This window comes from Alosa pseudoharengus, unplaced genomic scaffold (assembly GCF_046254945.1).
Source record: "Alosa pseudoharengus isolate Yale_2024_CS ecotype anadromous, Long Island Sound unplaced genomic scaffold, YU_APseudo_1.1 YU_APseudo_1.1_scf_4, whole genome shotgun sequence".
In the NCBI taxonomy this organism is placed as follows: Eukaryota; Metazoa; Chordata; class Actinopteri; order Clupeiformes; family Clupeidae; genus Alosa; species Alosa pseudoharengus.
The window spans coordinates 18,618,368-18,630,735 of NW_027468774.1; the positions used below are offsets into that span (position 1 = coordinate 18,618,368).

At 42.4% G+C, this 12,368-nt stretch overlaps 3 protein-coding genes across 5 annotated transcripts; 1 reads left to right on the top strand and 2 right to left on the bottom strand.

Moving 5' to 3' along the window:
- Positions 1-318: 318 nt before the first annotated feature.
- adad1 (adenosine deaminase domain containing 1 (testis-specific)) lies at positions 319-2,421 on the bottom strand. The gene is made up of 2 exons (XM_076266637.1): positions 1,721-2,421; positions 319-1,687 (listed from the first exon to the last, which is right to left on the bottom strand). The coding sequence occupies exons 1-2, from the start codon at positions 2,419-2,421 to the stop codon at positions 835-837; spliced, it is 1,554 nt and encodes a 517-aa protein (XP_076122752.1). The 3' UTR covers positions 319-834.
- Positions 2,422-2,616: 195 nt separating this feature from the next.
- Positions 2,617-5,537, top strand: psmc3ip (PSMC3 interacting protein). Of its 3 annotated transcripts, none has more exons than XM_076265130.1 (8): positions 2,617-2,673; positions 2,997-3,097; positions 3,252-3,364; positions 3,512-3,623; positions 3,770-3,915; positions 4,085-4,138; positions 4,291-4,350; positions 5,222-5,537. In XM_076265130.1, exons 3-8 carry the CDS (start codon positions 3,290-3,292, stop codon positions 5,276-5,278), a joined length of 504 nt encoding a protein of 167 aa, XP_076121245.1. In that variant the 5' UTR covers positions 2,617-2,673; positions 2,997-3,097; positions 3,252-3,289; the 3' UTR covers positions 5,279-5,537. The 3 variants fall into 3 exon arrangements, with proteins under 3 accessions (XP_076121245.1, XP_076121244.1, XP_076121243.1); XM_076265129.1 differs by having other exon boundaries at positions 3,275-3,364; XM_076265128.1 differs by having other exon boundaries at positions 2,623-2,710; positions 3,275-3,364.
- Positions 5,518-11,777, bottom strand: mlx (MAX dimerization protein MLX). The gene is made up of 8 exons (XM_076265127.1): positions 11,721-11,777; positions 10,792-10,828; positions 10,378-10,467; positions 9,980-10,089; positions 8,990-9,092; positions 8,676-8,775; positions 8,060-8,261; positions 5,518-6,660 (listed from the first exon to the last, which is right to left on the bottom strand). The coding sequence occupies exons 1-8, from the start codon at positions 11,760-11,762 to the stop codon at positions 6,604-6,606; spliced, it is 741 nt and encodes a 246-aa protein (XP_076121242.1). The 5' UTR covers positions 11,763-11,777; the 3' UTR covers positions 5,518-6,603.
- Positions 11,778-12,368: the final 591 nt, after the last annotated feature.

Here is a 12,368-nt window from a genome sequence, read left to right on the forward strand (position 1 = left end):
CTGATTACAAAAAGCAATTTTGCATCACTCAAATGATGAAATCTATGTTTGGAATACTTCACAGATGAACATGAATCGTGGAATACAGGAACACTAAAGATACATTGCCCAGACCAGGAACAGATAAAGAACACAATATCAGAGCGAGATGCAAGAGGATTCTTAACAAAAACGATATATATATATATATATATATATATATTTATATATATTATGTTATATAAAAATAAATATCGAAAGAAATTAAAATATTTTTGTTGCTGCTATTGCTTTTGAAGCAACACCTATCTGTAGAAACCTTCAACAGAAAAAAAAACATTGACAGGATACCCTATATGAGCTCAGACAATTTGCTGGTCCTCCTGCCAATTACTTACTACAAGTCAAAAATACAACACAAATTTGCATCATCTTGTAGACAGTATTTTGAAAACCATTTCCCCCCATTTCTTCCTACAGCAAACGTTGACATCACAGTCAATAGTAAGGGCACTTTAGATCTGAACTGTTTAAATTCTGTGATTAAACTAGGATAGAAAATGGCAAAGAACAGAATGAACAGGGAATATAAGCCCCAAACAAATAAATGATCAAGTACAAAGAAAACCAGTGCTAAAACAGTTATTTCAATTAAACAAAACCTCGTCAAAAACGGAACAAAATACATACATAGTGCGTTTCAGAAGTATTTCCCTGAGAAAAAGGACAGCAAACCTCTCCTACGCCTTACTGTAGGTTCTATAGTGTTCCTGTTTTGTGTGGATCTTCACACAAAATAATGTAAACTAGTAACATGTTTGGACCATAATGCTTTTTGCATGAAATGTAGAGATCTCACATGCTGAAGTGCTCGCTGACAGAAGGTTTCTCCACCCATGATCCAAAGCCCTTCTGAGCCAGGTATGACTTGAAGACACTCTTGGCCTCCTGATAAGGTTTTGCCATCATCTTGGCCTCCCTGTAGGACGCAGCACAAACAAGGTCATTTCTCTGTGCCTCTTTAGCCACCAAGTTGAAGCGACTCAACATGGCGGCTTTGCACAGACGGCTGGCCAGAGCCGGGCCACTCTTGAAAGGAGATTCCTCGACGGTTTTGCCCTCGAGACCATTGACCACTTCCAGGGAGACGTCTCCTTGACTCCAGTTTATGCTGAGCGCGCGCTGAGCAGAGGGCCAACCAGAGGATGTGATGTTGGCGACCAGGCTGATATGAGGTCGGTGGACACAGTAGTAAATTGGCAGCTTCGTGGTAATGCCATCCACACGCTGGTTCACAGCAATCTCCATGCCCCGAGGGTTGCTGCAACTCTCATCCCCTATGAGAATGCTGCTGACATAAACTGGCTCCATGAAGTGACTAAGGAGAGACCCTTGGAAGCCCAGAACTTGCCACTGGGTGATCTTGTCTGTGGTGGACATACTAACCACCTTAGAGGAGATCTGGTCAACTGTGGAGGAGAAGACAGAGAAGACCTTCCCCTCAATGGTCACATGTAGGCTGATCTGATTGTTTACTTCCCACGCAGACATTGACAGTGGATTCAGCCGTAGGTGTGGTGGGATTTGAGCGGCTCCTTTGGGAAGCTGGTTAATGTACAGATGCAGTTTGACGTCACTCTTTAGGCTGAGCAACTTGGTCTTCTCATCTTGTTGAAAAATCGACTTCTCCTGCAAATGGCTATTTTTGCTGTAGAAGAGCAGCAGGTGCCTGTAGAGATACCTCAGTAGAGATCGACGTGCTGTTACAACTGCATGGGAATCATGCAGGATTCGCCCATTTGATGTGATGCTTTCTTTTGTGTTGTAACTGCCAGTTCCCAAGGCCACCACCTCATAGCCTGAAGACGACTGGGCTACAAATGCAGCCACTGTGCTCCCACAACCTGAAAACTCAGGGCACATGTCCAGCAATTTTGTGGTGGACTCCTTCACAGCATTTCGAATTTGCTCTTCCAAAGGATTCTTCTTCCTCTCATGGACCAACATCCCTGAATGTGCCTCTGAAGTGACAGGTTGAGGTTCTTTCACAGGTAAGGGGGGAGGCCCTGGTACTCTTCCAACACCACCATTGAGTACTCCTTGGTTTTCTAACATGGGTATGAAGTCCTGCAATGCTAGCTGTGCAGCTTTTGCCTTTGCCTCCTTCTTATTCACTCCCATACCCGTCTTGTATTCCACATCATCAATCACGGCACAGTATGCGAAATAGAGAGTTGTGACATTACCTGTGGTGACTGTTTCTTTCAAATCCAGCTGAAAGCCAAGCACCTGTGACAACTGGTGCAATGCTGATATGGGATTTGTTTGTCCTCTTTTATATCTCGCTACTAGCTCAGGAACCCCAACTTTTGGCTTAGCAGGATAGCGGTCTCGTGAAAACCCCTCAGAGGTGACATTGGTTTGGGGTACACTTGAGAGCATATTGTGTCCAGTCTGTCCATTAACATTCTTTTGAAGTACACTAGCAAAGCTTGAAGCCCTGGATAAAGGATTTGGTCCACTTCGACTCATTTCGACGAGGATCAAGGCCGCTAGCTAGTGTGTGAAGTTTAGTTTGATGGTTTTCTATTCTACCACGTCTTGAATGACGTATATACCCACAATGCTCCACGACGCGCGAAACTTGAAGAAGATAAACAACACTACAAGCAAAGAGTTATAAGCAACTGAGAAGTAAGAACTTCAGATATGAGCAAGAAAGATGCAGCGGGTTTGTGAAACTACGGCAAATTCTTGATAATACATAGTAATTGTCCACACGTCACGTTGAATAGTTAAGGCTTGTTGAATGTAGTTTAGCAATGTTGTAAATCGGAGAAACATTAGCTAGCAACAATAGCTAAACAAAAAAACGTCAACGTTAGCTTGTACATTACTGCAAGCCCTATAACAGACTAATTCAATGACACTTCACAGAATATATTGTTATATGTTACCAGAGCTGTGTTTCAAGACTACTATTAAAACTGAAACCCATGTGTGTGTGATTTTCGCAGCGGTGGCCATCATCCTCACTTACCTGAATGAGCAGAATCGACCATACAGCGCTCAAGATGTGTTTGGGAACCTACAGAAGCAGCACGGCTTTGGTAAAACGGTAAGTGGTGGTGATGGGTCAGACTCGGCAAACATAATTTTAGTAAAACTGCAGTGCAGCACATGAAGTGGTGGGGCACGTCTGGAGTTATCTAACCAAGAAAGGACGAATAAGGCCTATGAATTGATTCATAAAACGGTTTGCACCATGACAGCTGTTGCTGACCCCTCGTTACAGGCTGTGGTCAAGGCAATGGAGCAACTGGCCCAGGATGGCAAGATTCGAGAGAAGACTTACGGCAAGCAGAAGATATACTTTGCCGACCAGGTGAACTCATCCGGGTTTTTTTTCACAGGCTATACTTTTTTTAAATATTTTTTTCACAGGCTATACTTTTTGGTATGATTGATGGCATATTTGTTAAAACATACGATCTCTATATTACATGCAATCCAGCTGGTTGTGTAATTCCAGGCCCAGTTTACAGACGTGAGTGACACTGATCTGAAGACCATGGACACACGCATCTCTGAGCTAAGCTCACAGGTGCAAGAAGTCACACAGTGCTGCAGGCAATTGGAGTCTGGTATGTGTGTTTGTTTGTTCATTCGGAATATATATATATTCCTGTATTCCTATTCCCTCATAACACAACATACTGCTGAGCTACACACACTCACACACACAGGGATGAGGAATTGTTGACTGGGCTCATGATTTCCAACCATGTAGAGCTGAGGGAGCTGAGCAGCTCCTTGACTTCCGAGGAGATGGCCTCTGAGATCCAGGAGCTGAAGCCAGAGTGTGCGTCATACCGTGAGCGCCTGCAGAAGATCAAGTGTGCAACTAATCATGTTTCACCAGAGGAGCGAGAAAAGGTCAGATTTCAGAAGACCACCCCCAATGACTACATTTATACTTCTGACACATAAACTTAATCTACATGGTGCACCAAGTATGAGAGGGTTTAGGGAATCTCAGTTTAGAACACATAATGAAGAATACCAGTGTCTAATTCTTTTGAATGATGTGTGCAAACTCCTGCAGATTCACAAAGTCAGGAATCTCTATGTGAAGGAATGGAGGAAGAGGAAGAGGCTGGTAATGTTGTTTTTTCTCATCACTATGTTCCTACTTGCATAATATTGATTGCCTACTGTCAAGACACGTTTGGGGTTTCAGATGTGCAGCAAACATTTGAGTGATGCCGATGTGAGATGTGCTTATATTCTCCATGTTATTGTCTTTGTTAGACACAGGACATGATGGGTGCGATCTTGGAGGGTTATCCAAAGAGCAAGAAACAGTTTATGGTAAGATGGGCTCTAATCAGTCATGTGTTGTCAGTGAAATAATTTAACGCTCCGTATAAACCGTATAAACAGCCGTGGCCTACTGGTTAGCACTTCGGACTTGTAACAGGAGGGTTGCCGGTTCGAACCCCGACCAGTAGGCCACGGCTGAAGTGCCCTTGAGCAAGGCACCTAACCCCTCACTGCTCCCCGAGCGCCGCTGTTGTTGCAGGCAGCTCACTGCGCCGGGATTAGTGTGTGCTTCACCTCACTGTGTGTTCACTGTGTTTCACTAATTCACGGATTGGGATAAATGCAGAGACCAAATTTCCCTCACGGGATCAAAAGAGTATATATACTTATACTTACTTAAACCAGGCAGGACTTCAAAGGGCCAGTAAAACATGTAATTATTGAATGAATTATGAATGAATCCTTCCGAGGGTACTTTGTCTCAACACTTCTTACAACCCAACACATTTACCATGCACTTCCCTGTATTACAACCCAACACATTTACCATGCACTTCCCTGTATTACAACCCAACACATTTACCATGCACTTCCCTGTATTACAACCCAACACATTTACCATGCACTTCCCTGTCTTCCCTCCTCCTTCTTCTACCACTCTTTGACTTGTACTTAACTTCTGCACTCATCCTCTGGTAATACTAACGTTATACATTGATGTTGTATTAATTGCTACCTATGGTCCCCTCTGCATTGTAGCCTGAATGTTATTCCTCATTTTCTAAGTCGCTTTGGATAAAAGTGTCTGCTAAATGAATACATTTAATGTAATTAGTGGATACTATTCACTAGTGAGCTCTCTTTTATCGGTGGTTGGCAGGTCGAACACTGACCTTGAAGGTCTCTCCTTGTCTCTTAGGAGGAGGTTGGTGTGGAAACCGATGAAGACCACAAAGTGACCATACCTGATATTTAATGAAATTGGGTGTTTGAATGTTTGTCTTCAGTGGTCACCATGGATACATGCTACCAACTGACTGCACTGTCTGTGTGAGAGGTACCGTGCAGCAGTCCTTATGTAGTGGCAAACTGGAAACTTGACTCATGGCCAGTTAAAGTTTAAAGTAAGGAGTGAGGATTAAACTTTTCCCGTTCGAGAGACCGCATGGCATCCAACAGCTGGATATGAAAAAGGAAAATGGTTGTAGAGACAGGAACAGTGAATATTGTTTATTTCCAATTACAAACTGTATTCATACAAAAATATTTCAACTGCTCTTGTCAATATCAGCATACAATTTCAAGAGGTTGTATACAAGGTTCCAACACGCACCCAATATTGATTAGTATCTATTAAATTATTTCCCTTTAAGATTTTGGCATTGTATTTCTTAATATAAAAATTCCTGATTACTGTTGGTTTTTGGATTGTGCTGCAACATTCTCTACAATCTTATTTATTTTAGTTGAATTAAAAGTCACCATAAATGACATGACTTCATTAATGAGTGTCTCTGTGCTTCAGCAATATGAGAGTAACACATAATGGGTACACTAAAACACAGCAAAAACAAACCACAAAGGACAATGAACAATCTGAAACATTATTCAGGCGACTCAAAAAACACTTATACAGAAAGCGAAAAAACGTGTTTCCACCATCTCTTGACATTCAGTGTGAATTTTTTTTTTAATTAGTATGGTTGGTTGTTTGATTACACTGAACATCAGACATCTGCGGCTGCATGAATAACCAACACACAAATCTTACACACAGAAAACTAGAGAGAAACCGGTGGCAGCAGCATCACACACAACACTGAAGCAGTGAACACTGAACTGTGTCGAGTGACAAAATAGAAACTCCACAGGGCCCCCAAACCAACCACAAGGGGGCACTAAGACCAGAGTGAAAGAGAATATGGCCATCTCCTGGACACCAAGCCCCAAAACGAAAGCCCCAACCAACTTCATAACACAGAGGGTGGTCTAAAGCCCTCGCATGTTTGAAAATGATGTAATTAATGCTACTTAAACAGGTTTTTGCTCAAAAGCAGAATGACTCTGCTGATTCCAACCAGAGAAGCTGGGGAGAGAGTGGAGCAAGAATACAGCACCAGCCGGCCACCATGACCACCACAGCTATGTAGTACAGCCAATACAGGGGTGTGTATGTTGATGTGTGCGTGTGAGCACGCGTTTGTGTGTGTGTAAGAGGGGAGTGTTGTGCATATTCCCTGCTGAGTGTCATGTCGGCATGAATGACAGACAGGGAACTGTTTCGGTGTCCACCCGCGGCCATCAGTACAGCTGAGCATTGAGCCGTCTCAGGATCTCCACCACAAACTCCCTCAGTGTCTGTCACGAGAGAGGAGAGAAGTTCCCACGGTCATAAATGCCACTGAAGACAGCAACACAAACTCCCTCAATGACTTTCACAAGAGGAAAGACCAGATTGCAAGTACATAAATGCATTTATTACAGCTGCAACTCATTCTGGTACACTGACAGACTGTCACAGCCTGAACACATGAACACTTGGCCATGTTGCCTATAAGAAGTATTAATCCAGGTTTATGACATTTACACATTTTTGTAAATTTCACATCATTTGTTGAGATAGCTCAGGGGCCGTATTCACAAAGCCTTTTATCTTACCACTAGGAGTACTCCTAAATCGCACTAAAAGATTTTAGCTAGGAGTTTTCTCTTAAAGTTATTCAGAAAGACTTCAGACCTACTCTTAGTAAGGAAAAATGACAACTCCTAAACTTAGAGTGAGTCTTCGTTGATATGGATGACGTCATTACTCATGCACAAGCTTGACTGAAGTGACCACCTTGATTGGCTGATTGTAACGCGGGAATGATTCCAAACACCTCCCTTACGATGATGAGTGACAGGCGAGCGGTCTGAGAATGCGTGCGCTACACAATGACGGAAGATGATGAATAACTGAATAAAAAGGCATAGCCTAAATGAATAAAGACTAAGGCAAAACAAATAGCCTAGTAGCCTAATGAAACATACGGATTGATGCAGTATCTTTGCAACATTATTAAATTAATCTGTCACCATGCCTACGTTTGCAAAGAGGAGAACATTTTCATTTGATTCACAATGAAACATTACATTTAATTTACATGTTGACAATGAGTAGCCTAGTTTTGGTTGTTGTTGGTGGTGTTATTGCATCAGTTAGTTATGCCTACAATGCAAAATTGTTCCCTCGCGATTGGAAGCTCCTGTAGCCGCATAGGATTTCAAAACATCGCGACGTGAAATGCCACAAAAAGCGCTTTTTGAATAGGTCTTAGTGAGTTAGGAGTCCTCTCGACTTCTTTTAAGCTGTCCCAGACTTAGGTGCTACTTTTAGGTCTAAAATGCTTCGTGAATTACTTTTAGTGAAAAAAAAATTAGAGTTAAAGTTAGGAGTGACACGCCCATTATTTTTAGGAATTGCTCCTAAATTCGCCAGTTAGGAGCTACTTTTAGCCTTAAAATTCTTTCTGAATACGGCCCCAGGTACATAAACTCAGGTATAAATAAAATGTGTAAATGGAACCCATATGCACAGCACTAATATGTATTTATATGTTCATCAGACACTTTGATATACAGACTAGATTTTACATCATCTTTTGTTTGTGTGTGCCCTAAATATCAAATGTGTGACCATGTTGTAAGCATCTTGCACAACCTGCTGGATTAGGTGTTCGACCATACACAGTCCTGCCCTGTGTATGTGTTAGCCTACCTGGGGCTTGCAGTGCTCCTCAATCCACCTGAAGACGCAGGCCGACAGCTCCTCGAAGCTGCTGAAGGACACTGAGGCGCTGAAGCTCTGGAACAGCGAGTCCATGATGCTCTGGAACACGCTGAACTTCACCTGGTCTGACACCTGCTCGTTGCCCTGCTGTGGGTTGTTCTGATGGGCCTTCACTATGTGCTCATAGTTCCTAAATGAAAATGTTTTGTTTTTATGTGTGTCTTCCTTGTGTGACAGACAGTCATGCTGCCAATCAGAAGTGTCATACTCCTAGGCAAATACAATTAGGAACCAATGGACCTTTCCGGTCTGTTAATCATAATAATATAAAAACCATCAAATTGTCCCAATTTCCCTGAAGCTCCTCCTTTTGTTCCACAAACAAATGGTGGCTCTGGTGATGTATCAGTCACAAGTGGGCATGTTCTAAATGTATCATGGTGAATATTGAACTGAAACTTTCAAAAATGATATTGCAAATGAAATTGCAATATCGCAATTCAATATCTTCCCCAAATGACCCACCCCCTCTCTAATCCATCTGTTCCCCTTCCCTAGCCCCACTATTCCTCACTTACCCCACCCGCCCCTTTCCCGAACTAACGTTTTCATAATCTTCAGGGCCATCACTTCCTTCCTCAGTGTGGACACTTCATCCTCCTGCTTCTTCTTTTCTTTATGCAGGAACTGAATGTAGTCTATGGCTGCAGAAAACACAACACATGCAGCATTGATGACACTAATATACTGAGGTAGGTACAGACAAGCAGCTCAAGCACATTCATGCTTGAAGCAGTACTGTGAATAGTAAAAGGCCATTAGAAACATAAGAATTTAAATGGACTGCAATGGCTTGCATATGCTTGTGTCTGTATGTGTGTTTTAGTGAGATTTCATGAAGAGTTTGGCGTGACTCACTCTTCTGCAGCACGGTAACTTTGCTGATCTTCTGTGTGGCCATGGCAAACTCCGACTGCTGCTGGCAGGTGGGCACTATGGCCTGCAGATCATCATACCCTTTCTGACACACACACACACAAAGTCAGTTGTGCTCATACAGACTGATGGCAGAATTTTCCTTTCTGATGTTTACTTTTCACCTAAAACAAACCCCAAGCCTAATTGCTCTCTCAATCAGTAGGGCGCTTAGGCGTACAACTTTTCAAAGAAACAAGCTCATACCAGCAATACTTTAACCAAAATGTTTTTTTAAAACATGGGCAAATTTGAAAAATCTTGGCTCTAAAAATACCTTTTGGCGAGGATCACATCAGCCAGCAGCAAACGTAACGTAACGCTCAGACCATAATAAGTTTTATCTCATTCTCAAGCAACAAAAACGCTCGCGTTACGCTCTGAAAGTTGAACCAAGTTCAACGCTCAGCTTGTTCAACGCTAGCGTTAAGCCAGCGTTCCGCTGCCGAACCATAGAGAACAATAGGAAACCTGCCGCTTGCCGCTGGCTAATGTGATCCCCGTCTTAAAGCTCTGACTTTGCATCCAAATCTGTTTTGACTTATCCAAATGAGTCATGATTTGATCACCATCAATGATTATAGACCTACTGCCAATCACACTTATGGTTTAATTGCGCATCATTTTCCAGGTTGTAATAAGATGTTCAAAATTACACCACTTCTAACCTGATGCAACTGTAATCATGAATGTGATCAATGATCAACTGAAGAACAACTTAAGTGTATTTTACAACCCGATCTGACTGCAACTTTGATAAATGATTGGCCACGCAGCAGGACCTGTATACTGTGTCTTATCCAACCCCTGGCCTAGTTTCTCTTCTTTTGTTCCGCCCACTCTCCCTACCCTCTAAGCACAGTCCTAGGATCTATCATTCACACATTGTGACCCATTTCTCTTCCCCAAACAGCGTTTCTGTCGCTCACACACCCTTATGGCATCCCTCCGTTTCTGTTCAGCCTGCGTGTGGGCTTGTCTCCGTCTCACTTTGTAAGAGTCCTTGTAGGACGTCTCATGTCTGTAGTCACTGTCTTCATCGTCTGGCAGGAAAACAAGGACATTCAGGCAGTCAGTTAATGTAATTAATGTAACTGAAAGACCATCTCATCAAATTATTATAGGATCAATACTAGACCATTCCTTACCGATAAACCATACCAGTGATAATTAAACAATTATAATATTTCACAGTTCTATATTCAAATTAATATTCACAATTTTAAACAAATGGTAGCAGTAAAAATGAAAACTAAACATCACAATCACTGAAAGTATGTATCGTCTGCATTTCAGCACTTTTTCTTTGCAGTTTACTTCTGAAGTCTCACCTGTGTTGGGCACAGACGAGGCGCTTGTGGAGCCAATGCTGTTGGCCCTGGAAACCCCTGCCCCTTTCCGCGCGCAGTCTGCCAGGAAGCCTGTTGGTAGAACACATCAGTCAGAAGAGCTCAGTCAAGTTAGAACATACATACTTATGCTTCCAATCAAAGTTCCAAACTTTCAGCACATCAAATACACCTGCCTACAATGATGATGATGATGATGATAAAGTCCAATAGGCTGAAATAATGTGTTGAGGTTTCTCCACTTGACCCATACTGATAAAAGTACTTTTCTTCACTTCCCTTCAGCATCAGTAAATGATCTTCACAGATATGTATTATTGTTGCTGTTCTTTAGGTCTGTTTTTTGTCTGAAAGGCATATCTTCAGCATTTCTTTTGTTGTCATCAGTGTACTCACTGTGCTCAAAGCCGCTGTCACTGAAGGTGCTGTCAGTCTGGTTGGACATGGCGAATGAAGGTGTAGATGGAAGAAAAGAGAAGAACCAGATCAAAAAGTGGGTTGAGCACAATGGGCTGAATAACAAAAGCTGGCATCTCTCTCTCGCTCTCTGAGTGCGTGTGCGTAAGAGAGCGAGAGAGAGAGAGATCATACAAATAACATATCACCGTTACCCCCCGCCCCCTCCCCTCAAAAGGAAGTCTAATGTTAATAGATGTAAAACTACAAAACCTCAACCTCAGGGCGTCAGCCCTTTTTCACTAAGGCTATAATATTAACGTTACCCAAAGTACAAAACATTTCGTTTGTTTATAGGGACGTAGTTAATCATCGAGAATGTGAACAATAACTGACGAGACCACAGCAAGCAAATGTGAACCTATGTTGTTATCTAAAGCCACCTTATTTAGCTGACTAACTCATTTATCAGCTAACGTTGGCTACCAAATGTTTAACAACAAGAAAGTTGCTGACAGATAATAACGTTAACTTACTGTCAACTGTCTGTCTTGCTCTATGTAATTTATACATGGTCCGTGCATACTGTTAAAGTATCAGAGCATTACACTTTCACAACATCGTGTACGCAGCTACGACAACAACGTATTTATAACAGAAAGCTCGAATCTGAAGCTGCTCTTTAAATGCCAGTGATTTTTGGTAGCTAGATATATGCTAGCTAGCTACCGAAATTAGCCAACAAGTTATCAGCTATCAGCTAATGTTAGCTAGCTGTCTAAGCTAACGTAACATAAATGAATAACATCAATGCCGTTATCAGCCTCCAAGAAACATCGGTGTACCACTTCTGCAACAGTATACCATTACCTCTTTTTGGCACTTTTGAAGCGACAAAGTTTTTCCAAATTAATAGAACTTTCACTTACTTTGCTCCAGGGATCTTCAGGCGACGCGCTTGGTTCCGTCATATTGTTGCACTTAAAGGCATCACGGGATGCTATGTTGACAGCCACTAAAGGAGAAACGATGCCCTCTGCTGACGAGTCTCGGATCTTCAGTCCGTACCAACTTCCCTACCAACTGGGCCAGATAGGAAAACCACTGGGTCTTTTGTGGGCCACACAAAATACGATTTGGCTAAAATGACTCCTTGGTTAACCCAGACGAACATGTTTGCACATTTGAATGTGGACCTAAAGAGCAAATTAACATTTGCTTACAGGTTCATCTGGGTTCACTCAAGCTAGTGGTTAATCGAGAAACATGTGTCAGGGCCGCCACTCTTCAGATCAACTTGGAGTGAGCTCAAGGTGCGCACAAGGGAGGCCTGCAAGACCTGAACAATCCATGGAAATTATCCTAGGCTACCCCAGAGCCCTTCTAAGGAGAGCCTCCCCACTCTCTATTAATCCCATACAAACCGAATTTGGCTGCAGTTCACCAGAGTTCACCTAGATGGCGATCGCGGGCGAGTCCAAAATACATGGGGTCCTATGGAGCTACATGGCTACATTTGTTGTTTTCACCTATTTAACAACTGAAACCCTCAGATTTTATTTTATTTTTCGCAAAAT